This window comes from Canis lupus, chromosome 18, assembly GCF_011100685.1.
Source record: "Canis lupus familiaris isolate Mischka breed German Shepherd chromosome 18, alternate assembly UU_Cfam_GSD_1.0, whole genome shotgun sequence".
Classification (NCBI taxonomy): Eukaryota; Metazoa; Chordata; class Mammalia; order Carnivora; family Canidae; genus Canis; species Canis lupus.
The window spans coordinates 55,648,064-55,673,109 of NC_049239.1; the positions used below are offsets into that span (position 1 = coordinate 55,648,064).

Genomic DNA, 25,046 nt, shown 5'->3' on the forward strand with positions numbered 1-25,046 from the left:
ATTTCCCAGGGGGCCGCGGGCGCGACCGGAAGTGCCGTGCGCCTATAAGAGGGGACGGTGGCGCGGGGCCCTCTCACTGCGGCTGCGGTGCGGGCCGGGCGCGTGGGGCGGCGAGGGAGGCGGGCCTCGGAGACCCCTGCGACCCCCCGAGGTGAGGAGGAGCTCGAGCGGGGCCGCCTGCCACCTTGCTTTGCGCCGTCGCTCGCTACCCCCCTTGTAGGGAAGGGGACGCCGCTGTCCGCGCCCTTCCTCCCGCAGGTGTGTCTGTACAGGCAGGAAGCGCTTCGGGGGTCGCTGTCCGCAAGCGGAGCCCGTCGCCCTAATTGTCAGCCGAAGGCCAGCCGGGACCGGTAAGGCCCTTGGCCCCTGCGGAGGACGCTGGGGCGGGGGATCCGGGCTCCCGGAGCCGTTCCCGGGGCACCAGGGCCAGAGCCGGGCAGTGCGCAGCCGGGAGGGCCGGTCTGTGATCAGTGGCGCTGAGGGGCGCCTTGCTTATCCACCTCCTGGTTGGAATTCGGGGAACCCGACTTTGCAGAAGCTGCATTTGGACCCGAGGAGCCCTCGGAGCTGAGGGAAGCGAACCTGGGTTCCTGTGCCAGCCTGTGCCGCTCACCGTGGCCAAAGCCACTTTCCTACTTCGGGTCCCAGTGATTCTGATCTGTCAGAGAAGAGCTTAGGGCTTGAGCCCGAAGTCTGACTCTCAGGATTCCCAAGTCCTCCCCCACCGTTCATCTGGGAAGTGGGGGCAACGAATGGACTTTCTGTTCCTTCATCCGCTTGTAGTTCTAAATTTTAAAAGTGAATATTGTTAAGGATTCGGAATAGAGTCCTTTTTCCTAAGATTAAGGGCTGAACGGAAACTTATTTCCTGCGCAGGGGCCTGATCTGTTTTTTTTTTTTTTTTTAATGTTTATTTATTTATGATAGTCACACACACACACACACAGGCAGAGGGAGAAGGCAGGCTCCATGCACCGGGAGCCCGACGTGGGATTCGACCCCGGGTCACCAGGATTGCGCCCTGGGCCAAAGGCAGGCGCCAAACTGCTGCGCCACCCAGGGATCCCAAATTCTAAGTTTTTATTTCAGCTCTGACTGTTATTTTTTTATTTTTTATTTTTTTTATTATTTATGATAGAGAGAGAGAGAGAGAGAGAGGCAGAGACACAGGCAGAGGGAGAAGGCAGGCTCCATGCACCGGGAGCCCGACGTGGGATTCGATCCCGGGTCTCCAGGATCGCGCCCTGGGCCAAAGGCAGGCGCCAAACCGCTGCGCCACCCAGGGATCCCTGGGCCTGATCTGTTTTACTGCAACCAGGCAGAACCCCTTTTTTGTCAAGGGACCGAGGAGAGTATTAGGTTGGAGAGTACATCTCTTAGATTGTGGTCGGCGAAGTCTGATGCACCGCCTGCATGGTTTTTACATTTTTAACTGATTAACAGAAAGAAGAAGGATAATATTTTGTGATACATGAAAAATGATATGAACCTGAAATTTCAGTGCCCATAAATAAGCATTTTGGGGAACATGGCTGTGTTCTTTTGTGAAAGTATTGTCTATGATTGCTTCTGCACTACATCAGAAGAGTTGCTGATACAATCATGAAAGAGGCTACGGCCTGCAAAGCCTAGAGTATTTACCATTCCGGCCCTTGATAGAAGAGGAGCTGATCTGCCTTAGAATGGGGCTTTACAAAGTGAGGGCAGAATCAGAGACCAAACTATGGTGAGCCCATCCTGAAACCATAGCACAGCCTACTGTCATGGAATAAATGAGAGAATATTTTCAGAGTTTGGGCTGCAGTTTTCACTGCATTCTTTTTTCTCTTCTTTCGTACTCTCTGGCAGAGGAAGGGCTCATCTGTGTACTGTGAACAGTACAACATCACAGCCCTCTGTCAGAAAAGTGTCCCCATGGTGAACTCTTAAGTCTGTCCCAGAGCAGTAATCCAGAATCTGTTGTAGAAGGGTGGATACAGCCCTTTTGGATTGTATTTACTTTTGTTTTCTCTTCTCCGAAGGAAAAGGAAGTCATGAAAGATAATTGTCTGATGGATCCAACCTGCTGACCAGGTGCTTCATGCTGACTTCACTGGGGGATGACTGAACATCTGGGGACTTGAAACTTTCTCTGCTCTTACAGAGACTAAGGGGACACCTCTGAAGCTGGGTGGCAAATCTCTGAGCTCTGTAGTTGAGCCACAAAACGTCTATGAAGATGGTGGTGTTATGGTGTTATTTACCCTCAGCCTTATGGAACTTTTGTTTTTCCCCCAGCCCCTCGAGTCTTCTCTTCTCAGTGATTACTGCCAACTTGGGTCACATTGAGCATTCAGCGTCTGTTTCTGTTTCTAGTTAGGTGGACACCTGCCATGGAGTGAGTTGGCATGGCATAGTATCAGGGCTACCAAGAGGCCTGGCCTGGCATGGAGGCCACAAGCTTCAGGCTGTAGCTTATAGGTAGGATGGACTGCTGTGACAATAGTAGAATACTTTGCCCTTACAATGTCCTCATGGACATTTTCTCACTTGCTCTTCTGACAGTCTATGGTCAAGGGAAAAAACAGGAGCCTTAAAGCCAAACAGACAAGGGTTTGAAACTTCCTGCCCATTTCCTGGGTCCCAATGCTGGCATTTAATCTTCCTGAGCCTTAGTTTCCTCATCTATAAAATGGGGATGATAACTTCTCACAGGAGCAAATGAGATCATGGGTTCTTGTGGGGTGTCTGCTCATGGCTGCTCTTCAGTGTATTCTCATTACCGTGCTTTTCTTTCAGATGAGAAGAATGAGTCCTACCAATGCTAAGTGATTTGCTCAAGGTGCCCCACTTCATAAGAATTGGAGCCTCGGCCATCACTCTGTCAGTCTGCCACTAAGTCTACAGGGTGAGGAATCAAGTGTCTTATCTCCTTGGGAGTTCTTAGCTGTTTAAGGGACCTGCCTTTTTTTTTTTTTTTTTTTTTTTTTTTTTGCCTTTTTTTTTTTTTTTTTTGCCTTTTTTTTTCTATTAGCTGGTTCAGATTGAGAGGTATCAACTGCAGGATGTCCTAGTGTCTCCTCCTTGGTGTGAGTCCGTGGGACAGGCTGACTGCCTTGAGAGCTGGGCCCATACTGCCTACATGTTAGCTGAGAGCAGAGATGGTCCTGTGGCTTTGTGTATTTGCCTGCTAGCCCTCATGCCCAGTTGCCTGGTTTGTAAGAGCAGCTGCTCAGGGCTCTAGATGTGTGTCTGAAACCAGAGCTGGTTTCTGACTTTATCAAGGACATAGAAAAATCTCAAAATAAACTCATGCTTTCTAGACCATGAGTTCTCGCTTCCTCTTTTCTCCTCTGAACTTTCCCCAGAGGAAGAGAAAGCAGAAGTCTCAGGCCTAGGACATCTGAGGCTTGTCCAATTCAAGGTGTAGAGTGTGGGGACTCTAGAGTGAAGGCCTGGTCTTACTTCCTCAATAGGAGGGTTAGCCCCATAGAGTTCACCAGCTGCTGAAGAACTTTCCTATAGAAGTGGGAGATCATAGGACTTCCTGTCAGCTGGCCTAATAGCAGGGTGTTTACTCCTTGTAGATTATAATTTTTCCACCTTCTGTTAGAACCGAGGGCCTAGGCATTTGTGTGATCTAGCCTGGCTTTGGATTCCTGTCCCTTCTTTTCAGTGGGATAGGATGGGGTGGATTCTTTACCTTTTGGCCCTGTGAAGAGAGGCTAATCCCAGGGCTTTGGGCCAAGAGCCTTGATGTCCAGCCCCTTTCCAGAGCTGCCAGGTACTGGGGTGGGGCCATCCTTACTGTCCATAACCAGAGATCAGGACTTCCAAGTCTCATGGGGCAGTGCCCAGGCTGGTAGCAGGAGAGCTAAAGTGAAAAGTGTCCACACTTCCAGCAAAAGCAAGCTCAGTGTTACTTCCTTTAGCTATTATGTGGGATGCACTCAAGCCAGCAGAGCCAGCAGGCACATGTGACTTACGCTTCTTCCAGGAGCGCCTAATCAGAATGGCTGTGGGATGGTTCTACTTGTCCTTTTACTCACTGTGGTTCCTGGGCTTGATGTGCATCATCCTCACCATCTATTGGGTGCAGTTGTGGCATGGTGGCTTTGCCTGGGATGGCACCCTTCTCATGTTCAACTATCATCCAGTATTCATGGTTGTTGGCTCAGTGGTACTCTACAGTGCTGGTGAGTACGAGGTCATGGGAGACATACTGTGGCCCAGCCCTGGCTGTGGTAGAGCTTTTGTCACTGTTGAGTTATTGGGGCTATGAGAGTAGGACAGATTGGGCTGTTTCTGAGCCCAGGTATCATTTGTAGGAAAAAGTGGTGAGAATGGGGGCATCCGAGAAGGGTAGCTTTACAGATACTCTAAGGTAGGGGTTGACAGTATCTTTCTATAAAGGATCAGAGATTAAAGGCTTTGCAAGCCATATGACCTGCATTGCAACTGGTTATCTATCTGCCATAGATAACCGGAAAACATGAATGTGGCTGTGTTCCAATAAAGCTTTACTTAAAAAACAGCTGGATTTGGCCCGTGAGCTGTAGTCTGCCAACTTCTGCTAGGGAGAGGAAGACTGAAGCCTCTCGTCCCCCAGTCAGGATTACATGAGGGAACTGCTTGCTCTGCCAGACTCATCTGTGCCCCATGCATTCAGAGCTGGGCCTTGGGGCCCTGGTGAACCTCATCTCCCCACCTGTAAAATGGGAACAATGACACCATGGATCATAGCAGCTTATCCTGTGTACTTCAGATACATCATCCTGTTTTGTTCTTCCAAGAAGCCTGTGAGATGGGCTGTGCTGTTATCCCCACGTTACAGATGAGGACACTGAGATTGATTGATTTATTTTTTTTTTAAGATTTTATTTATTTATTCATAGAGACACAGAGAGAGAGAGGAAGAGGCACAGGCAGAGGGAGAAGCAGGCTCCATGCAGGGAGCCTGACGTGGGACTCAATCCAGGGTCCCCAGGATCAAACCCCGGGCTGCAGGTGACGCTAAACCGCTGCACCACTGGGGCTGCCCGACACTGAGATTTAGAAACAAGATGTCAAATAGCCAAGAGGCAGAGCCAGGATGTGGACATAGGCCATCTAACTTTGCTAAAAAGCCTGCATTTGTGACCACTAACAGTTGTGAGTATTCACTTAGAAAAAAATAATGAATGTGACATTGCTTTTTTACCTGCAGAGCTGCACACAAGTGCATATATGATGTAACAACAGACTGGCAGATTGATAAGCCTACTCCTCCCTTTTTACTACTATGTTTTCTTCCCGCGTCATGGCCAACTGCTATCCCAGCAATGACGCAGGGATAGGAGATGCTGAGGAGGGGGTGCTGCATCCCAGCATCTCCTTCTCCCCTGGTTGGGAAGCTGTGTGGGGCCATGTCAGGTTAGTTCCCCCAGTGTGGAGGGGAGCACGAGGGGAAGAGTCTGGGCCCTGGGACATTCTCTCCCGCAGCGTCACTGCTGTACCGCCTGCCGCAGTCGTGGGTGGGGCCGAAGCTGCCATGGAAGATCGGCCACGCCATGCTGCACCTGCTGGCCTTCATCCTGACCGTGCTGGGGCTGGTGGCCGTCTTTCAGCTCCACCGCCGCTCCAGGATCACCAATCTCTACTCCTTGCACAGCTGGCTGGGCATTGTCACCGTCTTCCTTTTTGCCTGCCAGGTGCGTTCTCCCCTTTGGGTTCCTGTTACTGGCTGGTGGCCGTGGGCTCTGGTTGGGGCTTTCCTTGCACCCATGCCACACACTCCCTCTGCTCACTGCCTGGACACAGCCCCACAAGCCACATCCCCATAGCAGTGGCAGCTTAAATAGCCATAGGACACTGCTGCTCCCCACACTCATCCGTTCCTGCTCTTACCCATCACACGACTCCTCTGTCATTCCGGAGCATGCTGAGCTAACTTCATCACAGCATGTGCCACACTGACTCCAGGTGGTCTTTTCCACCTTTCCCATTCCCACCTTTCTTTGAACTGGAAGCAATTCTGGAAGTGGTTTTTGCATTTTGACATCAACCCCGTATGAGCAAGGAGTCTTAGGGGCCAGGACTGGAAGGAAGCAGAGACACACAGGGATGGCTGGGATTTTAGGAGACTGGGCTCATAGCTAAGCATTTCATGGGATGTGCTGGTTTGGGTGAGCAGCCAACCACAGCATGAAAGCTGGAGTGGCACCTAGGGGGAGGTTTGAGCCAGTAACAAAGGGTGAGGGACCACCGCAGGGCAGGAGGCCCTAGGGCAGGGGGCTGTGGGATGGCCTGGGGCACCACTGGGCACAGCACAGTGTGGTCAGGCACCTCCTCCCTGTGTCCACAGTGGTTCTTGGGCTTTGTTGTCTTCCTGCTGCCCTGGATGTCCGTGTGGCTGCGCAGCCTCCTTAAACCCATCCACGTCTTCTTTGGAGTCGTCATCCTGTCTCTGTCCATCGCATCTGTCATTTCTGGCATTAACGAGAAGCTTTTCTTCAGTTTGTGAGTGGGGTGGGGGGCAGCTCTAACATGGACGGGAAAGCATAGGGTCTTCAAAAGATGCACCCTGTGATCGTAGGACCTTGCCAAGGGAGGGGAGACTTTGGGGTTGAGCTTGTTCCTGATCTGGAGGGTCATGAAGTCTTTAGGTTGAGATTGGTAAATTGGTCAGCAAATATTTATTTACCTTCAGATTGACTTGGTGCCTACTATGTCTCAGAAACTATTCTAGGTACCTTAAATTGAATCCTTTAATCATTTATAACGTAGATACTGTCGTCGTTGCCATTTGCGAATAAGGGAACTGAGGCACAGAGAGGTTAAGTAACTTACCCAAGGGCACACAGCGAGGAAGTGGCAGAGCTGGGGTTTCAGTTAAGATTGCAGCCTTCATGCCTAGCCACTACCGTCTCCCCATTCTTTTAAGGCAGGGGTGTGGGTAGTGAAAGCAAATAAGATATGAAGTCAGACTTGGGTTTAGGTCTTGGCTGTGCCATTTACTAGTTGTCTGACTCTGGGCAAGCTCATCATGCCTCTTAGAGCTTTAGTTCTGTCAGAGGTAAAAAGCAGTCTGCACGTGTTTTTTGTGGTGGTGGTAGGGACTTAGTACGTTAGTGCTTCAGGTCACAGATGGTCCTTGGAAGCTTTTCTCACCATCTGCTAATGGTGTTGGGTCTCCTATTGGGCCAAAACAGGTGAAAAATCTTTCAGGGGCCCACATTATTTTGTCATTTTCAGGAACAATGCCACTCAACCATACAGCAATCTGCCCAGTGAGGCTATCTTTGCCAACAGCCTTGGGATGCTGGTGGTGGTCTTTGGGCTACTGGTGCTCTATATCCTCCTGGTTTCATCTTGGAAACGCCCAGAAACAGGGATCCTGACTGAGGGACAGGTATGGCGTCCTGGTTTCCCCCTTCCAGTTTGGGATGGGGCCGAGTCTAGAGGAGACTCTCCTAGGAAAGCCTTGGGCCTTGCTAGGAAGACCACTCAGTAACATGGTGGGAAACCCAGTATCTTGAAGGTGGGGTTTGGTTGGCTGATGGGGAGCACAGATGTCAAAGCACATCCCAGCCATTGTGACAAACATAGCTGTTTGGGCTCAGCAGCTCCTGGGGCCTGCCTCTTGGGAGAGGACAGGTGGACAGGATAAGTGACTTGGTCACTGGTAACTCAGGTCACTCACTCAGGAAATGGTAGAGTTGGGATCTATAGGCCGGATGTTTATGCCAGTCCCCTCCTCACATTTCTGTGGTTTCATGAGGGGAAAGTATGGCCTTCTCTCCCCCAAGAAAGTGCCTGAGCATGAAGAAAGGGTGTTGTAATTTCTACTTTTCCGGTCTTGGAGCTAGTCTTGAGGGGTAGGAGCTTATCTAGCGGGTGCTTGCTGAAGGGTGCAGTGCTTGGAGTAGGTTTTGCCTGTTCTTGGCCAACCTTCAGGCAAAGGTTGTGGTGAGATGGGGTGTGTGTCAGGCCGAGGGACATTGGGGCTTCCCTGAAAGATGAAGTGGCTCGCCTGGCGACCGCTCTACAGATTGGGGGTTTTTCTGAAGAACTCAGGCCTGCACATTAGGGTGTGATGCCATTAACCCCTGTGTCTCTGCCTGTCTTTCCAGCCCCTGTTGCGTGATGGGGAGTGAAGCAGGAAGGGGCACCCAGGAGCAGGTGGAGGTGCTTCCCCTCAGAAGCTCTGCCCTGCCCGGGGCTCCTGTCTGGTTTCAGCGACAGACCTGCCTTGGGCTCTGGGCCCCAATCTCTTCTGGCCTCCATGTGGTGGTGGTGGGGGGGGTGTCTGCTCATTCCACCAATTTGCTGTCCACCCTCCTTGCTTGGTGGCTCCTTCCTGGCGTCACTTTCTTCGTTCTTCATTCACTGTGGCCTCCTGCCTGCACCACAGCTGCTCATGCTGCCCCTGCTTTCTGTGTGGTCAGGCTGATTTCCCCTTTAGACCCCAAGGATGTGACAGAAAATCTTGACAGCTCAAAGGAGCCAGGAGTCAAGGGCAATCTGTATGTGAAGAGTGAGGTATCTATCTACACCAATCTGTATGGTAATGGTGTCCAGCAGCTTTCCCGTAAAGGCATGTGTTTCATTTGGGCCGCCCCCCCGTGGGGTGGGCATCATCAGCCATCATCTCCATCCAGCCCACCAAGATGTGAGGCTGGGCACAAACATCTCGAGGTGATGGAAGTATGGGGGGAGAATGGCAGCAGAGCAGCTTCTGCAGAGAAGCTGAGCAGCTGACTGCTCTTTGCTGTTCTGTTTCATGTTGCCATGTTCCCTGTCTGCCTACATGGTGACCGTGTGGCTCTGCTTCTACTGCTACAGCTCTGGCCTAGATCCGGGCCTCCCCTATGACTTTCATGCCCGTCACGGTCAGGCGGCCTGATGAACCCTGGTAGCCTCTTTTTCCAACAACATCCTGTCCAGCAGGGATGATCCTCAAGGGTGCTTCAGACTTCCTTTGCTGCCCCTCACCAGATCAGGGCCTCTCTGCCTGTCCCCGGGCAGGCTCAGCTTCGCTCTTTTGGCAAAGCGCCAACCCAGCTGATTTTCACTCTCCAGCTCACCATAAAAAAGCCAAAGTTGTGGTACATTGTGCCCAGCGGACCCCAGGGGCCACAGCCACTTTCCAAGGTGCTTCCTGCTGAGTATCAGACTGCCTTATTTCCCCTTCTGGTGACTTGCTTGGCCAAACCCAGTCTCCTGTTATGCCAGAGGGTGAACAGCTGCTTGCCTCTTGAGGAGAAGCTGGGGTTAGGGTGAGGACGGGAGAAATCTTGTTCCTCTCTTAAGTGATGGCACTGTGGCTTTTCCTGCCCTCTCCAAATGAGCCCTGCCAGGTCCCAGGCTCCATACTGCTGTGCTTAGTGACAAGCGGCACAATACCTGGGGGCTGGGATGCATTTACCCTTGGCAGGTGGAGAGGAGGCTGGCTGTCCACTCCAACCCCACACGGCCCGGTGTCAGCAGGACTGACTGAACTTCCAAGTGATGGACCCTTTGAAGCCATTGAGATAACTGCCAGACACCTCAGTCATGTGACCAGCGCCCCCTCTTTCCACATGGGTAGGCCTGTAACCTGAAGCTTGATTTCCATTTATCATGTTTTTAAGAATCAAAGCCTCCTCTATTGTAATGACATTGTGGTTAAATGAGCTCTGGGAAACTTGTAAAAGCCTCTGGGGAGGAACAAACCAAAAGGCCCCAAAGATCCCATGACTATCCTCCTGGAATGGTATGACTTGTGGTGTGTGTGGATGCCGATGCCCTTAGTAATGAAAAGGTTCTGGGTACTTGTATAGCTCACAAGGAAGGAAATGTTTCCTGTTTTATAATCTGGAACTCAGAAAGGATAAGTGACTTGGTCACTGGTAACTGAGGCCACTCAGTCAGGAAATGGTAGAGTTGGGATCTATAGGCCAGATGTTTATGCCAGTCCCCTTCTTGCTGCCGGGTATGTGCATCTGTGCACCCCAATCACCATATGTAGTGATTGGAAACCCATGGTGCACATCCACGGGGGGACAGGGGGTCCTGAACAGAAGCCCAAGGATTGAGGGAGCCTGTAGCCAAGTTTGGGCAAAGCCCAAAACCCATGGAAAGCCCCCTTCCCACTGTGACCAGCTAGAGACACCTCCTGGCAGTGGAGCAGATGACCCAGAAGGAGTTGGGTGCAGACACTGGTGATGATAGTAACTCTCAGCAACTAAGCACCTGGACCATACTGAGTCCATTGGTTCATTTCAGTGCTTGTGCACATCCCTGAGATGGATACTGTTCTGATTCTACGAGTTCCAAAAGGCTAAATAGTAGGCCGGAGTTCATGTAGCTGGTCTGAAGCAAAATCAGGACTCAATCATGCCCACGCCAGGCGTGTGCTGTACTGTCTCCACCATGCACCAGACACGGCAGCCCCCTCCCACTTGCCCACGTGCCATCAGTGACTGCTCTAGAGAGACCGGAGGTTTGGCTTGGGTGCAGTTTCTCTTCAACCACTGAGCTTCAGAATGTGGTGATACCTTCCGGCGTCGCACTTGCCCATTTGATTCCTGAAGAATACGTGAATTCTGTCAGTTTAGTGCTGAGAAAAGCACACCTTTCAGGTGTGGTGTGTGTACTGGAAACCAGGACTAGGGATCCCAGTAGAGCCAGCCCAGCTGCGCAGACCCTGCCCTTGGGTGGGGGTGGTAGTGGATGGGTCATGATCATTCCAACCAGGGGCTGGGGCCTTAGCACCTGGGGCAGTAGTGGACCTACTGGTTCACACCCTTGGAAAAAGGTCCCGCAGCAGCAGGAGCTCTTCTTTCTTTCTTTTTTTTTTCTTTCTTTCTTTTCTTTTCTTTTCTTCTTTTTCTTCTTTCTTTTATTTCTCTCTTCCTTTCTTTTTTTTTTTTAAGTATTTATTCATGAGAGACACAGAGAGAGGCAGAGACACAGGCAGAGGGAGAAAGAGGCTCCCTGCAGGGAGCCCAATGCAGGGTTTGATTCCAGGACCCCAGGATCACGCCCTGGGGCCAAAGGCAGGCGCTAAACTGCTGAACCATCCAGGGATCCCCAGAAGCTCTTGTTTCAATCTGGTTTTTTTATTCGCTTGCTTTTCCACACTCACTCATGGTCAGGCCTTTCTCAGGGAGCCTTAAAACCACATTAGCATGGCCAATTAAAGGCCATGTTGCCACCCTAGGAAAATGCGTATCACTGAGGCCCCAAGGTGGCTGGGGGCAGAGCGGCATGACCCCAGAAGTGAGAAAAGGCAGGGCTAAAGCAGTAAGTGACCCACTCAGCCTGCATTCCTGTAGGAATTCTGGAGGCTGGCAGAGGGTTTTCTGCTGAACTCAGGACAGGCTACAGGGACAAGGGGTGAGGGAGGGTAACAGTGGGAAAACAGGAGGAAGTGACTGGCCACCTGTGCACAGCAGTGAGAGAGGCCCTGCGGCCCAGGAGGCACTCCCGGAGGCCCTCACACACCCTGGCTCTGCAGGACCTCCAGGATGGTGCGGAGGATGGCTGCGGCTGCCACTGCCCCAGGGTCTGGCTGATCCAGCTTTGCAGAGCTGATGTAACTAGCTCTTCCGGCTCCAGCTTCCATGTTCTTGGTGGCCTGGGCTGCAGCTTCTGCACTCTGGGTGGAAGTATGGGAGCAGGTTCAAGGACCTTTTACCCTCCTGTCCCAGCCCTATTAGCACCCTAAGTACTATCATCAGGGTAGAGAGGTCACCTGTCGCCTACCTCTAGCAAGGCAAGAGACTACCATCTACTGAGGGCTTGCAATGTCTTAGATTCTGTCTTGGGGCTCCACATATCTCAAGCCTCAGAGCTACCCGGAGACAGGTACTCCTCCATGTTTGGAGGAGGAAACGGGTACAGGAAGGATATTAACTTGCTCAAAGTCCTACAGATATGGGAGCCTGGCGGCTCTAAGTCTGTCTTCCTGGGTCGCTGGGTCCAGCCTCACTCACCTGGACTGCTTTGGTCAAAACTTGGAAAAGATTGGCCCCTGGGTTCTTCCAGGCTTGGAGCTCCTGCCCTGCTGCCCACAGGGAATCCAGCTGGATAAGGTGAGGGAGAGGGGACTGAGGATAGGCCCTGCCACTGACGGTGGCCTCCAGGGCTTCTATACTCAAGAGAGGGAAAGGGAAAGGCTGGGCTGAATACATACCATAGTCCTGTCCCCTGGAGCAGCCTTCCCATACCTGGCAGGGAGGGAGGATGAGTAAGACTCCCTGCAGGGACTCACTTTGGGGGTAGGGACAGGGCCTGGCTGGGAGCAGGTGACACCATTCACTGCTCCCAGCCCACCCTTGGTCTAAGGCATGGGGTTCTGGCTCACTTCTGCAGGGCCTCCAGGCCAGCATCCATGGCAGCAGACCAGGCTGGCAGGTCTGTCTTGGCCTTGAGTGGCTGGGCCGCTGCAGTCAGGAACAGGCCGTAAAGCTGGGGAGGACCAGAACACTGAGCACGTGGGGCTGGCCTGGGCCTCAGGCAGCCTGGCAGCCCACTGTGTCAGCCCTTTGGTCCCAGTGCCTCTTCGTACTCACCGCCCCAGATGAGCCTCCCATCTTCTCCAGGAGCAGGAGGGACAATCTGGAGAGTAGTTGGGCAGGGCTGGCAGGGGGTGGACCCTCCTTCAGCCACCCCTGGATTGCTGCAGGCAGAGAAAAATGAATTCAGAGACCCCTCCCTTCCATCTGCTTGTGCCCTGACCTCACTGGCAGAGACTGAGGGAATCAACCCAGGAGCTTCTCAAAGCTCCCTTTCCGCATCCTATGTGCGGTCTGGGCAGGGTTGGGAAATGGAGAATGACAGGGACCTTGGCAGTCACCTAGGAGGTGAGGCCTCCCCCATACACCCTCATCCTGAGATGTTCCGTGCCTCGTTTCCCTGCTTCATTTCTCCTCCTCAGTCCTTTGTACCGCCATCCTCTATCTTAGTTACTGATATTTCCTGTAGCCTGTTTGCCTCCCCCCACCTGACCATAAGCCACAAGCCTCGGGGGCAGGGAGTTTTATCTGCTGTGCCAGGCCTGGGGTAGGCCTAATTCTTGATAGAACTATGCTGGATAATTAAGAGCTTTTCATTAGTCTCAGTAAGCTGAGAAAAATAAGGACAATTATATTGAGTTTCCCTTGAACCTAAAGTTATTCACTATAAAACTACATTTTGGGATGCTCAGTCAGTAGAACATGCGACTCTTGATCTTGGGGCATATACATACACATATACCTACATAAATACGTAATTTTTAAAAGATAACATTTGGGGCCCCTGGGCGGTACAGCTGGTGGTGCAAACCAACTCTTGGCTTCAGCTCAAGTCATGATCTCAGGGTCGTGGGATGGGGAGCCCAGTGTTGGGCTCCACACTGGGCACAGAGTCTGCTTGAGTTTCTCTCTCCCCACAAAATAAATCTTAAAAAGATTACATTTTATTTATTTATTTTTATTTATTTATTTTTTTTATAAAGAAAATATTTATTTTTTATTTTTATTTATTTATGATAGTCACAGAGAGAGAGAGAGAGAGGCAGAGACACAGGCAGAGGGAGAAGCAGGCTCCATGCACTGGGAGCCCGACGTGGGATTCGATCCAGGGTCTCCAGGATCGCGCCCTGGGCCAAAGGCAGGCGCCAAACCGCTGCGCCACCCAGGGATCCCAAGATTACATTTTTTTTTTTTTTTTTTTTCAGTTTAGATTTTTTTTTTTTTTAAAGATTTTATTTATTTATGATAGAGAAAGAGAGAGAGAAAGGCAGAGACACAGGAGAGAGAAGCAGGCTCCATGCCCGGAGCCTGACGCGGGACTCGATCCCGGGACTCCAGGATCGCGCCCTGGGCCAAAGGCAGGCGCCAAACCGCTGAGCCACCCAGGGATCCCACCAAGATTACATTTTATTTTGCAATGACCACCCTGCTACATTTGTAGCATTAGGAGAGTCTTTTCTAATTAAAAAAAAAAAAAAAAAAAAAAAAAAGGTGAAAGGGATGCCAGATTCTATGAATTATCTCTTGGCAAAATAAATGTTGGCCATTCCATGTGGACACTCCCCATGCTTTTGAAATTGTTCTGGTTCATGAAATGCTAAAATCTCAGAACCCATATTCTACACCAACCCCTGTCTCCACCCCAGAGGGACCCTAGCACCAACCTCTGGCAGCACGGCTGTGGGTGGTACCACAGTCCCCGTCACCAGCAGCGCGGTCCAGGGCATTCAGATGCTCCTCCAGGCCCAGGAGCGTGGTGCACACCCGCTCCATCACAAGCACCACCCGCTTCAAGGGCAAACCTGCAGATGGAGGACAGTGTGACAGAGGCCCACTTGGCCCTTTCACAGCCCACCTTGACCAGTGTGGGATGTGTGGGTACAAGAGCCCCTGCATATCCTGCACCCTTGAGGCATGGGCCAAAGCCCCAGGGCCACCCTCCACAACAGCAAGGTACCTTCTGCAGCAGTGGAATCAGGGGCCTCCAGAGGCTCAGCAGGGGCTGCTCGGGTCCGCTTCCGCCCAGTCACAGAGACTTTGGCCACATTAGGCCAGGCCGATGCTGTGGTTTCAGCATCTAGGGACAGCAGGATGACTCAGAGACACAGGTCAGCCAGTCAGGGATCAAGTGGGGCCTGGACTCCCCACCTGGTGTCTGGCTCCCTCCATATCAATAAGCAAGTACCAAGTGCCTACTATTTATAAGGGAAGCATCGTGGAGGGTCCCTAGGGAGGATCCTAATACCAACTCAAGTGAGAGCTGAAGGCTGGAGAAACCACAAAGAGTGTCTCTATAGAGGTCACGGTCAGCCCTGATGAGGTCTCTCCAAGTCCCCTATGGCTCCTTCTGGCTAAAAGGAGGCCTGGCTTGGATGACCCCAACTTCCAGGTCTCACCAATCAGTTTCAGGAGAGGCTCATCCACCAGCAGAAGGGTGAGAGAAATGCCAGGCATCTCCAGGGCTGACATGAAGGTGCCCACCAGGGCACGGGCGATCTTCACCCCGCGGCCCTCTGCAATACCAGAGCATGGGAGTCCATGAGGGAAGGAGGGGAGGATGGGCGATCATCCTCAGAGCATCAGAGAAGGAAACAGTAAGAGGAAAACAAGGACTTTGGAAGCTAGGACCCAAAGTTAGTAGTGAGATGGCCAGATTCCCTCAGGTCATCCCTCAAGGATGCCCCGAACAACCACATTCCCTGGAGGTGCCCCTCTATAGGGCACACAGATGATCACAAGTCTCCTTTATTGAGTTCTAACTGGGTGCCAGGCCCTGCTGCTAAGTGGGATATGTCTGTGTAATCTCACATAATCCTCACAGCAACCCTAAAAGGCAGGAACTACTGTTGTCCCCTCTTCACAGATGAGGAGAGAGGCTCAAGGCACCCAGCAATCAGCTGGCACCATGATGGTCTGGCTTTGGCTAATCTGCCCACACAGTCCTTGCTCTGGGCCATCACAAGACCCCATCGTGGCTACTTCTGTCCAGCTTCACAGGGCTGCAGGGAAAGGCGTGCCAGGGGTTGGGGAGGTCCCCTTCCAGGGTGTGGGGCTCACCCAGAGTGCGGACAGCAGCATCAGCTATGATGCCCACTTCCAGGAACGACAAGCCACCGAGGTTGTTGACCATCAGCACCACTGAGGAACCTGTGTGCAGACACGACACCCATGTGAGACTCGCTAGGTGCCCTGCCCAGAGTAGGAGGAAAGGCTGGGAGACAGCGGGACAACCCCTCACCGGACTGCACAGGCACATGGGACACGTTGGAGGAGGCTGTCATGTGGTCCAGCATGAGCGTCACAATCTCGTTGGCACTTGCCATCTGGCAGAGCGAGAGCCAGGAGTGAGTGGTGCTGGAAGGCCTTGGTCTTAGACCAGCCCAGGCCAGGGAGTCCACTTACCTTTATGCGGCACACACCAGCTTCCCCGTGGATCCCTGTGGATAGACTCAGTCACCAATGGCCCATAAGAGGGATTCAATCATCCTGTTTTTCTCAAGGATTTACAAAGTGCTCGGCACTAGGCTAGGCGCCGTGGATGTGAGGAGTGTGGGGAGCAATGGGCAGAATAACGAAAAAGATACAGTCTCCACTCCCTGGGAGCTTGTGGCTGGGTGGTGGACACAGCCAGAGCCTTAACTACTTACCTTTTAACTAGTTAAGTAGCTTTAACTAGAAGCAATCACAGTGAGGCCCCACGGCCTCTGCTCCTCACTCTGGAAGCACAATGGGGAGGAAGAGGGGAGATGGGTGGCCTCTGAACCACTTTTGAGAGGAGGCCTGCATTTTGGCTGGGGCATGAGGGCCCAGAAACGGTGTGAGCAAAGGCAAGGAGGCAGGTGGGGCACAGAGCCCCTGTGGCCAGAGCCCTGGGTATGAACAGCAAAGCAGGTAAAGAGACCACGCAGGCCGCGCCAGAAGGGCCTCCAGTGCCCACTTAAAAATACAATGAGGCACCTGGCTGGCTTGGTCAGAAAAGCATATGACTCTTGATCTCAGGGTTGTGAGTTTGAGTCCCACATTGGGTATACAGATTACTTAAATAAACTGGAAAAAAAAAAAAAAAAGCTTAAAAAAATACTAAGAGCGCTATGGCACCAGGTCCAGGTGAACAAAGAAGACCGCTGCCAGGGTAGAAGATACAGGGAAAATCAGAGCACAGGCAGGGCCAGGCCAAGGGGGGCCCCAAACTTACCCAGGCCTAGCTCTACTTCATCCTGTGAGAGCTCAAAGGTGGGTCTGGAGCCAGGGACACTGCAGGAGGACAAGCTCACTCCCAGGGTCCCTGTGGGAAGTGAGGCATGGAAAGGGTGACTGCTCTGCTCTTGGTGTCAGGCGTCAGGCTGGGCAGCAGCATTCCTTGGGGGCCCTGCCCACCACAGCCCTCTTCACTGAGCCAGGCTGCCACACTCTTCACCTCACTGGTGAGGGAGAAACACAGCTTGGGGACCCAAGGCTACGGGACCCCAGGAATGGCCCCAGGGAGACTTTCCCTCAGCCCCCAGGGAATCACCCAGGAAGTCCTTCTATGCACCTGCAGGGAACCTGTGCCTGGTCTGTCCCAAGGTCAGCCTTGACCTTCCACCTTCCCCTTCCAAATCCCTGGGCTGGCACTCACCCATGGCCTTGGCAACCACGTTCACCCGATTTGTGATTTCCTCCAGCCCCACACCTGCCTCAGCCAGGGCACCAGCCACCTGTCCCCACACAGATCAGAGGAAGGAGTCAGTGTGCTGTTTGTGAGAGAAGGGGCCGGGGCTGTTTCCAGCTGGGCAGAAGGCATACTGTTCTGTCCCATCAGCCCGGCCCACCCTATTTGGGGCAGAACAATGCACCCTCTGTATTCACAGGGCACCTGCCTGGAATTTTCTAGAACCCCAATCTGTTGGAACCAGAAGGGACTTTGCAGATGTAGAAAGGGGCCCAAAGAAGGGAGGTGACTGGTCCAGTGTCACACTATTGGCTATTTGGCAGCCAGTTTCCTGATGACCAGCCTAGAGTTTTCTCCATGGCACATGCATGGCAGCAGCTTCTCCCAACCTGCACACCCACCCACTTTTTGCCAAGCATTTAGTGTGTGCTAAAAAAAAAAAAAGGTGACTGACTGACAGTCCCAATCTTGGAGAAACTCTGAATCTAGGGTGAGGTTGGGGAAACAGACACAAACCCAACACTAACTGGGAGGGGGTACATCACAACAGGATGGGAGCACTGAGAAGGGAAGCCTCCCCACATGACAGACGTCAGAGCTGGCCCTTCATGGAACTGTGGAAGTTAGCCAGGCCAAAGCGGGGTTGGACAGGGAAAGGATTTTCATAGTCTTAGGCTAGGTATCAGCAAAGTCCCAGAGCTGCTGTGAATTGGTATTACTGGGGCCTATGAGGGCTGACAAGAAAGGAATTTAGAAATCAGGGAGGGGCATCCCTGGGTGGCTCAGCGGTTTGGCGCCTGCCTTCGGCCCAGGGCCCAATCCTGGAGTCCCGGGGTCGAGTCCCGCGTCGGGCTCCCTGCATGGAGCCTGCTTCTCCCTCTGCCTGTGTCTCTGCCTCTCTCTCTCTCTCTAACTCTCATAAATAAATAAAAATAAAATCTTTGAAAAAAACATCAGGGAGGAGGGACAAATGTGGTGGGCGCTGGCAGCCTTGGTGGCTCAGCGGTTTAGCACCGCCTTCAGCCCAGGGTGTGATCCTGGAGACCTGGGATGGAGTCCCACATTCGGGCTCCCTGCATGGAGCCTGCTTCTCCCTCTGCCTCTCTGTTTCTCTCTGTGTCTCTCATGAATGAATAAATAAAATTTTTTATTTTTAATAAATAAAATTAAAAAAAAAAAAGAGTGTGGTGGGCGCCTGACCAAGAAGCCTACGTTGACTCTTGGAACCCTAGAGGGCTTTCAGCAGGCGGACAACCCCGGTCAGATGCACATTTTCAAAAGACACCTTTGGGGCAGTGTGAGGAACACACACGTTGGAGGAGCCTGGCAGGAAGCAGGTGGGGAGCCCAGGGAGGAGCAGCTGCAGCCAGCTGGGCATGAGCACACGGGCACCGAACCAAGGCTGGGACAGGAAGGGCAGGGCTCCGAGAGGCATGTGCATTCTAGGGGCAATTCGGAAGTCAGATCACTAGGACAGGGCAACTGGCTCGGTGTGGGGGAAGTAGAGGGAAGGGTCTGGGAAGAATGCTTTGGTTCTGGGCTTAGGTAGTTCAGGGGATGGTGGGCCTTCCTGGATCAGGGAGCACGGGGGAAGGAGTGGTCCTGGGGGGGATGGGGTGGCTGGAAAGGTCCAGGTGCTGCCTGGAATGAGAAGGTTGGGGGTGAGGGTGCTGGCCAGCCAGCGTCCCAGGTGGGAAATCTCACCTTGTGTATGAGCACTGTGCCGCAGAGTCCCCGCCTGCCTGCCTTCTTCAGGACGGTGAAAGCACTATCATCTCCAATGACCACCATCTCCACGGGGATGCCCTCAGCCTGGGCCTGCTCCCGGGCCAGGCCGAAGTTGAGCCGATCCCCAGTGTAGTTCTTCACAATGAGGAGGGTCCCCACTGCAGGAGCAGCCAGCAGGGCCCCATCAGTGCCTGCCCTCCCCACAGCAGCCCTCCCACACACTAGGCTTACCTGTGCCTGCCTGGGCCACTGCCCTGATGGCTGCCAGGATGCTGCCCACTGCTGGGGAGGTGAACACAGCCCCTGCGATGACCCCTGTCAGCATCCCCTTCCCTATGAAACCTAGAAATGGAGGAGATGCTGGCTGGGGACCTGTGCCTGCCATCTTCAGGGCTTCCCACGCTCCTGGGCTTCATGGTTTGGTGAGCCCCACTGTGTGCTTGGTGCTGAAAGAGCATCTGGGTCGCCCTCCATAGACCTTTCCTGAAGAGCAGGCTCCTTGGAGAGGCCTCCCCTGATCTCCCAACTGAGGCAGTCATCACCCCATCCCTAGCAACTCCCTGTTCCTTTTCCCTGTTCTCTTGTCTTTGCTACTTCACTACACATGCTTCGGGGTGCTTTCTTTCACTTACATGTTTACCTGGTTACAGTCTCCCCAAAGGAGAACAGAAGCTCTGTGAGGGCAGACCCCTATCTTTCTGGTTTGCTGTTAGACCCCTAGGGCCCCAAACAGTACCAGGTAACAACAGGTAAGGTTGCTTAGTGGATGGATGGATTTGTCAAGGGAGATAGGAAAGGTTACAGGGGACAAAGCCTGGTGTCCCCCGCCCCGCCCCCACTCCCGCCCCCACCCCCGGAAGTTCTTGAGAAGGCTCACACGCCCGGCACTGAACAGGAAGCAATCCACGACTGTCTGTGTTGCATGTGAAAATGTGGGGTGGGAATTCAGAAGAGGGATACCACCCTAGGTTGGAAATGTCAAGAAGGCTTCATGAGGGAGGGAATGGGTCAGTGGGGGCCTGGAAAGCCAGGATTCACAGAACTGGCAGGGCCTTAGAGATGATTTGGCCCAACCTTGTGTTTTTAAAGACATACGGACTGAAGCCCAGAGAAAGACCATGACTGGCCCCAGATCACAGCCTGAGGGATTGAGACAGTAGGAACCAGGACCATGGTGCCTGAGTGGCTCAGTGGTTGAGCATCTACATTTGGCTCAGGTCGTGATCCCAGGGACCTGGGATCAAGTCTGCATCGGGCTCACCACAAGGAGCCTGCTTCTCCCTCTGCCTGGGTCTCTGCCTCTCTCTGTGTGTCTCTTATGAATAAATAAATAAAATCTTAAAAAATAAACAAACAAAAAGAAATCAGGACCTGACCAGGGCTCTGTCCTAGCAGCACTGAGGATCTTCTGGGAGGCCCCATCCACTCTGCCTAGCATCTGGCCCCCACCTCTGGCCCAGACTACTCACCAGCATGGGCAGGCTCATGGCCAGAGCCCCCACCTGACAGCAGTGCCACCCGGCCCTTGAGGCTGTCCAGGTCAGAACGGAGGGCCACACGGTGGCCCTGTAGAAGTTGCAGGTTGGGGTTGCAGGCCACCAGACCAGCAAGGGCATCATCAGCACAGCCTTCCACTGTGTTCACCAGCTTCTTGGAGTTCTACAAGAGAAGAGTCAGGAGGAAGTTCCAGGTATAGCGACAGGGACACTCCCATGCTGCCCAGCCACAATGCTATGGTTAAGACTCCTGAGCTAGGGCAGCCCGAGTGGCTCAGTGGTTTAGCGCCGCCTGCAGCCCGGTACCATGTCCGGGCTCCCTGCATGGAGGCTGCTTCTCCCTTTGCCTGTGTCTCTGCCTCTCTCTCTCTCTCTCATAAATAAAAAATCTTTAAAAAAAAAAAAAAAAAAAAAAGACTCCTCAGCCATAAAGACTCCAGGGACACAGCAGTAATTTGAATTGGGCACGACTCTATTAGCTGGATGTTTCTGTGAGTTCTCTATATTTGGGACTACTTATTGACAGCAAAACGTATGGCATGTTTTGGACCGTGGCTTAAATTTACCTGGAAAAAAAGCCTCAATATAAAAAAAGGAAGGAACCAGAGTCTTGAGTCTAGAAAAAATTAATAAAATTAGGGCCCAACAGCCTTCTCCTGTCAGAGGGGAAGCTCCACGCTGAGGCACCTGTGCCAGAAGGTACAAAAGAGACCCCACACTCATTTGCTATTCCAACTAGGGCCTCTGGTACTGGACAAACAACACCTCCTGAGCCTCTCCGGGTTCCTAGTGCCAGGCACTGGGAGTGAAGACATAACAGAATGCTGGTCTTGCCCTTGATGGAAACACAAATATCATTTCCACATGCTATGGGAAGTGCTACACAAGAGGAATGCACTTGTACCACCTCCTCAGTAGATCCTGGGAGTCTCTGCAAAGGATAAGTAGGAGTTAGGAAAGCAAAGAATGTGAGAGCCATGGTGTGGGGTGGTAGGGAAAAAGGAGAGGCTATTCTAAGCAGAGGGAGAGTACACACCATGGTGGTGAAATCCTACGGTAGCCGGGCCAGGAAGCCAGTTAGAATGACTTGAGCAACCAATGACCACGAGGAAGAGGTGGGCAGGTCCTCAGAAGCAGAAGGTGGGACCTGGCCATGGGGAACCTCTGGTGGGAGGGTCTCGAGCAACTGGCCTGAAGGTAGAGCTGAGCTGACACAGGTCGCCAGCAGTAGGCAGCCTTGGGGCCAGAATGGCACAGGGTTAGGGTTTTGCGGTCACGAGCTCTTGGGTTCAAATCCCCTGTCTGACTCTCACCAGCTGTGAGAACTCAGGGAAGCCACCTTGTTGTTCTGACCTTTGTTTTCTTTAGTGAATCGGTGACTTAATAAACTAGAGTATATACCTGTTATGGAAAAAGAACTGAATAAACGACGGTTATTCCCTTTCTCACGCAGGCTCTGAAGAGCTGGTGTGAGCTGAACGAGGTTTGTAGAGCAGGCTGCAGCTTCTGCCTCTGACCCAAAGAGAGACAGCAGCCCAACAGAGGCCCAGAGGGCAGGTTCCCAGCGCCGCCTGGTGGCCCTGGGCAGCACAGCTGAGCCTGTCGAGGGGCATTTCCTTGCAGGCACTTGGTTCCTTTGAGCAAATTCTGGCCTTTCCTGGGCTAAGGAGAGCAGCCCAGGTCAGCAGGAAGCAAGCAGAAAAAAAACCTGGTTATTCCTGGCTCTGTTTCCAGGTATTGACTAAAAGCCAGGTGCGGGGTCTAAGTGCTTTTTGAGCATATTTCATTCAATAAATATTCCCAATAACCTATGGAGGAAAGATTGGCATGGAGAGGAAACCAAGGCATAGTTTAATGACTTTGCCAAAGGTCACACAGACAGCAAGTGTCCAGGTCGGCCTGGCTCCAAAGAGAGTTCCATTTTAGCCTTATCATGCTGCTTTCCCCAGAGGCTGAAGGGAGGCTGAGACTGGCAGAGGTCTCGGCCTAGTAAGGGCATAGGCTTGTAGCTCTGAGAGCCCTCCGGGGACTGGAATATGCAAAGAAATTGTGAGCTGGTCTTAACTTCAAGCCCAGCCTCCAGTGCCATCACCCTCCAAGAATGTGTCCCCCACCCCCACCCCCACCATCCCTGACAGTCCTGCCTGGGATTTGCAACCACTTCTGAAACAGCCAGAGGAGGGCTCGGAGACCAGGACCAACCCTGGTTCTCAGTAGCCTGACAGGATGGAAAAGGAAAAGTTGATCAGGCACTGAGTGAGGACCCCAGGATTCTAGTCTGATCAATAGCTCACAGCCACTTGGAGATTGGGCCTTAATCTGCCTCACATTGCGGATGGGGATAGGGGTGGGGGTGGGGAAAAGGCTCAGAGAAGACGAGTCTCTTGTACGAAGGTCTCTGGTTGGTGACAGGCTGAAATTTGAACCCAAGGCTGTCCAAGGCCTGCTTTGGTTTGCATCTAGTTCTGGAGTGGGCCTGGAACAATGCCCAGGGGCATGCTGAGCCTCCCACACTGTAGATCCTACCTCTGGGACTAGCCCACACTTGTCCCCGGCTCAGGAACAGGCATCAGATCCTTCATGGCTCCTTCTGCTGTTGATATAATGTCTATTGCAGAGTAAGTAACTATTAACATTGTAATCTAAGGTTCTAATCTAAACGCATTACCTAGACCAGGACCAGATGGCCCCTGCAGGGACTCAGGAGCTGCAGCCCTGGGCAATGGAGGGAAGTAGGGATCCAGCCCTAAGAGGGAGGGTGACCTTCTCTCTTAACCTCTCTGAATCACAGGCGGCAGCAGCATCTCTTGGTCAGGGTGTAGGGAACTTCAGCATGCCTAGAGCTGGCGCCTCCACTGCTCCAAGACCACAGTGTCCTTCTTCTGCCCTGGCCCTCATGGGCACTCACCATGGTGGGGAAGGCTCTAAAGCACGCTGAATCCACACCTTCGCAATGAACTGCCAGAGGATTCGAAATCCTGTGGATGCTCCCCGGGTCTACTCACAGTGAAGGTGGCAGCAGCACCTGAAGAGGGATGACAGTATGAGCTGCTGGAGGCACTGGCAGCCTACTGGCAGTCACGCTTCCAGGGCCCTAGTAATGAGGGAGCTGCCCCAGACTTTGATCCAAGTCCAAACTCTAGTACGTGCACTGGGGATGGGGAAGAGCGTGGGGCTGAGCAAGGTTCACACCTGCGCTTGGCTGCCAGAAGACAGACGGATTCACGTCGGGCATAGGGCTGCCTTTGTGCCCGGGAGCAGCACAAGAGCCGTTACCCACAGAGTAACTTCATCTCTTACGTGGGTATTGTGTGCAGTGAAATTAGTTTACGAAGACCTTCACACACTTGGTCTTGGCACCACACCAGGAAGGACGCAACTGAAGCTGTGACTCTATTTTACTTCTGGGGACCAGGCTCAGAGAGCTCTGGTGACTTGTCCAAGATCGTACTGGTAAGAAGGAGGACCCAAAACCAAGCCTAGTCTTTCTACAGAGCCTGTGTTCTTTCTACCAGTAATTCAGGGCCTCCAAAGTCCAGCAGAGTCCTTGGTGTGGGAAACCACACAAATAAACTACGAAGACATCTTAGCTCCCTCCAGTTTCAGCCTGTGCAAAGGTATCTTGGGGTCATCCAGGAACTTAGGCTGTGTCTGCAACAGAAAGAGCTGGCACTAGATTCCCCACCTAGCTCTGCCTCGGACTGACCGGGCCATCTTGGGTAAACCAAGTCCCCTAAACCTCAGCTTCCTCATCTGTAAAAGGGAGGTCGCTTTCTTTTCTAGGCCTCGTGGCTTCCCCTACCCTTTGCAAAGCCTGTCTGATGTGGAGCGGCCCGGAGATTGCGGGGCTGGAACGTTAACCAGGAAAATTCTAGTTTTGTGTTTGAGGCCAGAATTTGGTACAGCAGCAGGGACGCTAACATTGCTGGGCAAAGGGCCCAGTGGGCTCTTCTAGGTCAGAAAAATAGAACAGTTTTAAAGGGAGAGGTGAGGGATCCCTGGGTGGCGCAGCGGTTGGGCGCCTGGGTGTGATCCTGGGGACCCGGGATCGAATCCCACGTCGGGCTCCCGGTGCATGGAGCCTGCTTCTCCCTCTGCCTGTGTCTCTGCCTCTCTCTCTCTCTCTCTCTGTGACTATCGTAAATAAATAAAAATCAAAAAATAAAATAAATAGATAAACGTGGATTGGGATTTCCAAAAAAAAATAAACAAAAATAAAGGGAGAGGCGAGCCTCCTCGTGTCCCTCGAGGTGAGGCCGGGTCACCCATCAGTCCAGGCCCAGGTGACGGTACCGGCCCAGTTTGCAGGCGCAGGGGGCGCCCAGGGGGCGGAGGTCCGGACCTGGGCTCCGGCCAGGGAGGCGCACCAGGTGCCGTCGCCTCCGTCCCTCCCTAGGCCTCCGCAGCACTTCCGGTTCCAAAGGCGAGAAGAGCCTCGAAGCTCCCGGAGCGGCGGGAGGCGGAGAGGACGGCATCTACGGACGAGCGAGGGCGGCGGACTGGGGCCGAGGGTGGCGGGTGGGCTCCGAGGGCGGACAGGAAGCCGCGCGCCCCCCGCCCCGCGCCCGCGCCCGCGCCCGCGCCCGCCCCGGACACCTCCGTAGCCGCCGCAGCTTCTCCGCGACCCCGACGGCGCGCTCTCATCCGGGCACTGCGGGCTCCGGCGGCAAGAGACGGGGCGGGGCTTCTGGGGGCGGGGCCTCGAGGGGGCGG

At 53.1% G+C, this 25,046-nt stretch overlaps 2 protein-coding genes across 19 annotated transcripts; one reads left to right on the top strand and one right to left on the bottom strand.

The window, feature by feature from the left end:
- Positions 1 to 47: 47 nt before the first annotated feature.
- CYB561A3 (cytochrome b561 family member A3) lies at positions 48 to 9,710 on the top strand. 8 transcript variants are annotated; one of them, XM_038564399.1, is made up of 9 exons: positions 65 to 350; positions 2,022 to 2,073; positions 2,356 to 2,460; positions 2,779 to 2,887; positions 3,977 to 4,175; positions 5,461 to 5,669; positions 6,323 to 6,477; positions 7,213 to 7,369; positions 8,091 to 9,710. In XM_038564399.1, exons 5-9 carry the CDS (start codon positions 3,992 to 3,994, stop codon positions 8,112 to 8,114), a joined length of 729 nt encoding a protein of 242 aa, XP_038420327.1. In that variant the 5' UTR covers positions 65 to 350; positions 2,022 to 2,073; positions 2,356 to 2,460; positions 2,779 to 2,887; positions 3,977 to 3,991; the 3' UTR covers positions 8,115 to 9,710. The 8 variants fall into 8 exon arrangements, with proteins under 8 accessions (XP_038420328.1, XP_038420331.1, XP_038420327.1 ...); XM_038564398.1 differs by lacking the exon at positions 2,356 to 2,460 and having other exon boundaries at positions 105 to 151; positions 273 to 350; XM_038564400.1 differs by lacking the exon at positions 2,356 to 2,460 and having other exon boundaries at positions 48 to 151.
- A 1,329-nt stretch (positions 9,711 to 11,039) lies between these two features.
- Positions 11,040 to 25,022, bottom strand: TKFC (triokinase and FMN cyclase). 11 transcript variants are annotated; one of them, XM_038564392.1, is made up of 19 exons: positions 24,930 to 25,022; positions 23,242 to 23,358; positions 21,735 to 21,990; positions 20,307 to 20,496; positions 19,069 to 19,179; positions 18,814 to 18,995; positions 17,077 to 17,155; positions 16,654 to 16,743; positions 15,861 to 15,895; positions 15,697 to 15,781; positions 15,516 to 15,605; positions 14,855 to 14,971; positions 14,416 to 14,535; positions 14,123 to 14,260; positions 12,516 to 12,622; positions 12,308 to 12,411; positions 12,137 to 12,170; positions 11,937 to 12,026; positions 11,040 to 11,599 (listed from the first exon to the last, which is right to left on the bottom strand). In XM_038564392.1, the coding sequence occupies exons 5-19, from the start codon at positions 19,160 to 19,162 to the stop codon at positions 11,438 to 11,440; spliced, it is 1,527 nt and encodes a 508-aa protein (XP_038420320.1). In that variant the 5' UTR covers positions 19,163 to 19,179; positions 20,307 to 20,496; positions 21,735 to 21,990; positions 23,242 to 23,358; positions 24,930 to 25,022; the 3' UTR covers positions 11,040 to 11,437. The 11 variants fall into 11 exon arrangements, with proteins under 11 accessions (XP_038420320.1, XP_038420322.1, XP_038420313.1 ...); XM_038564394.1 differs by lacking the exon at positions 24,930 to 25,022 and adding an exon at positions 23,526 to 24,646; XM_038564385.1 differs by lacking the exon at positions 21,735 to 21,990.
- Between the last annotated feature and the right edge of the window lie 24 nt (positions 25,023 to 25,046).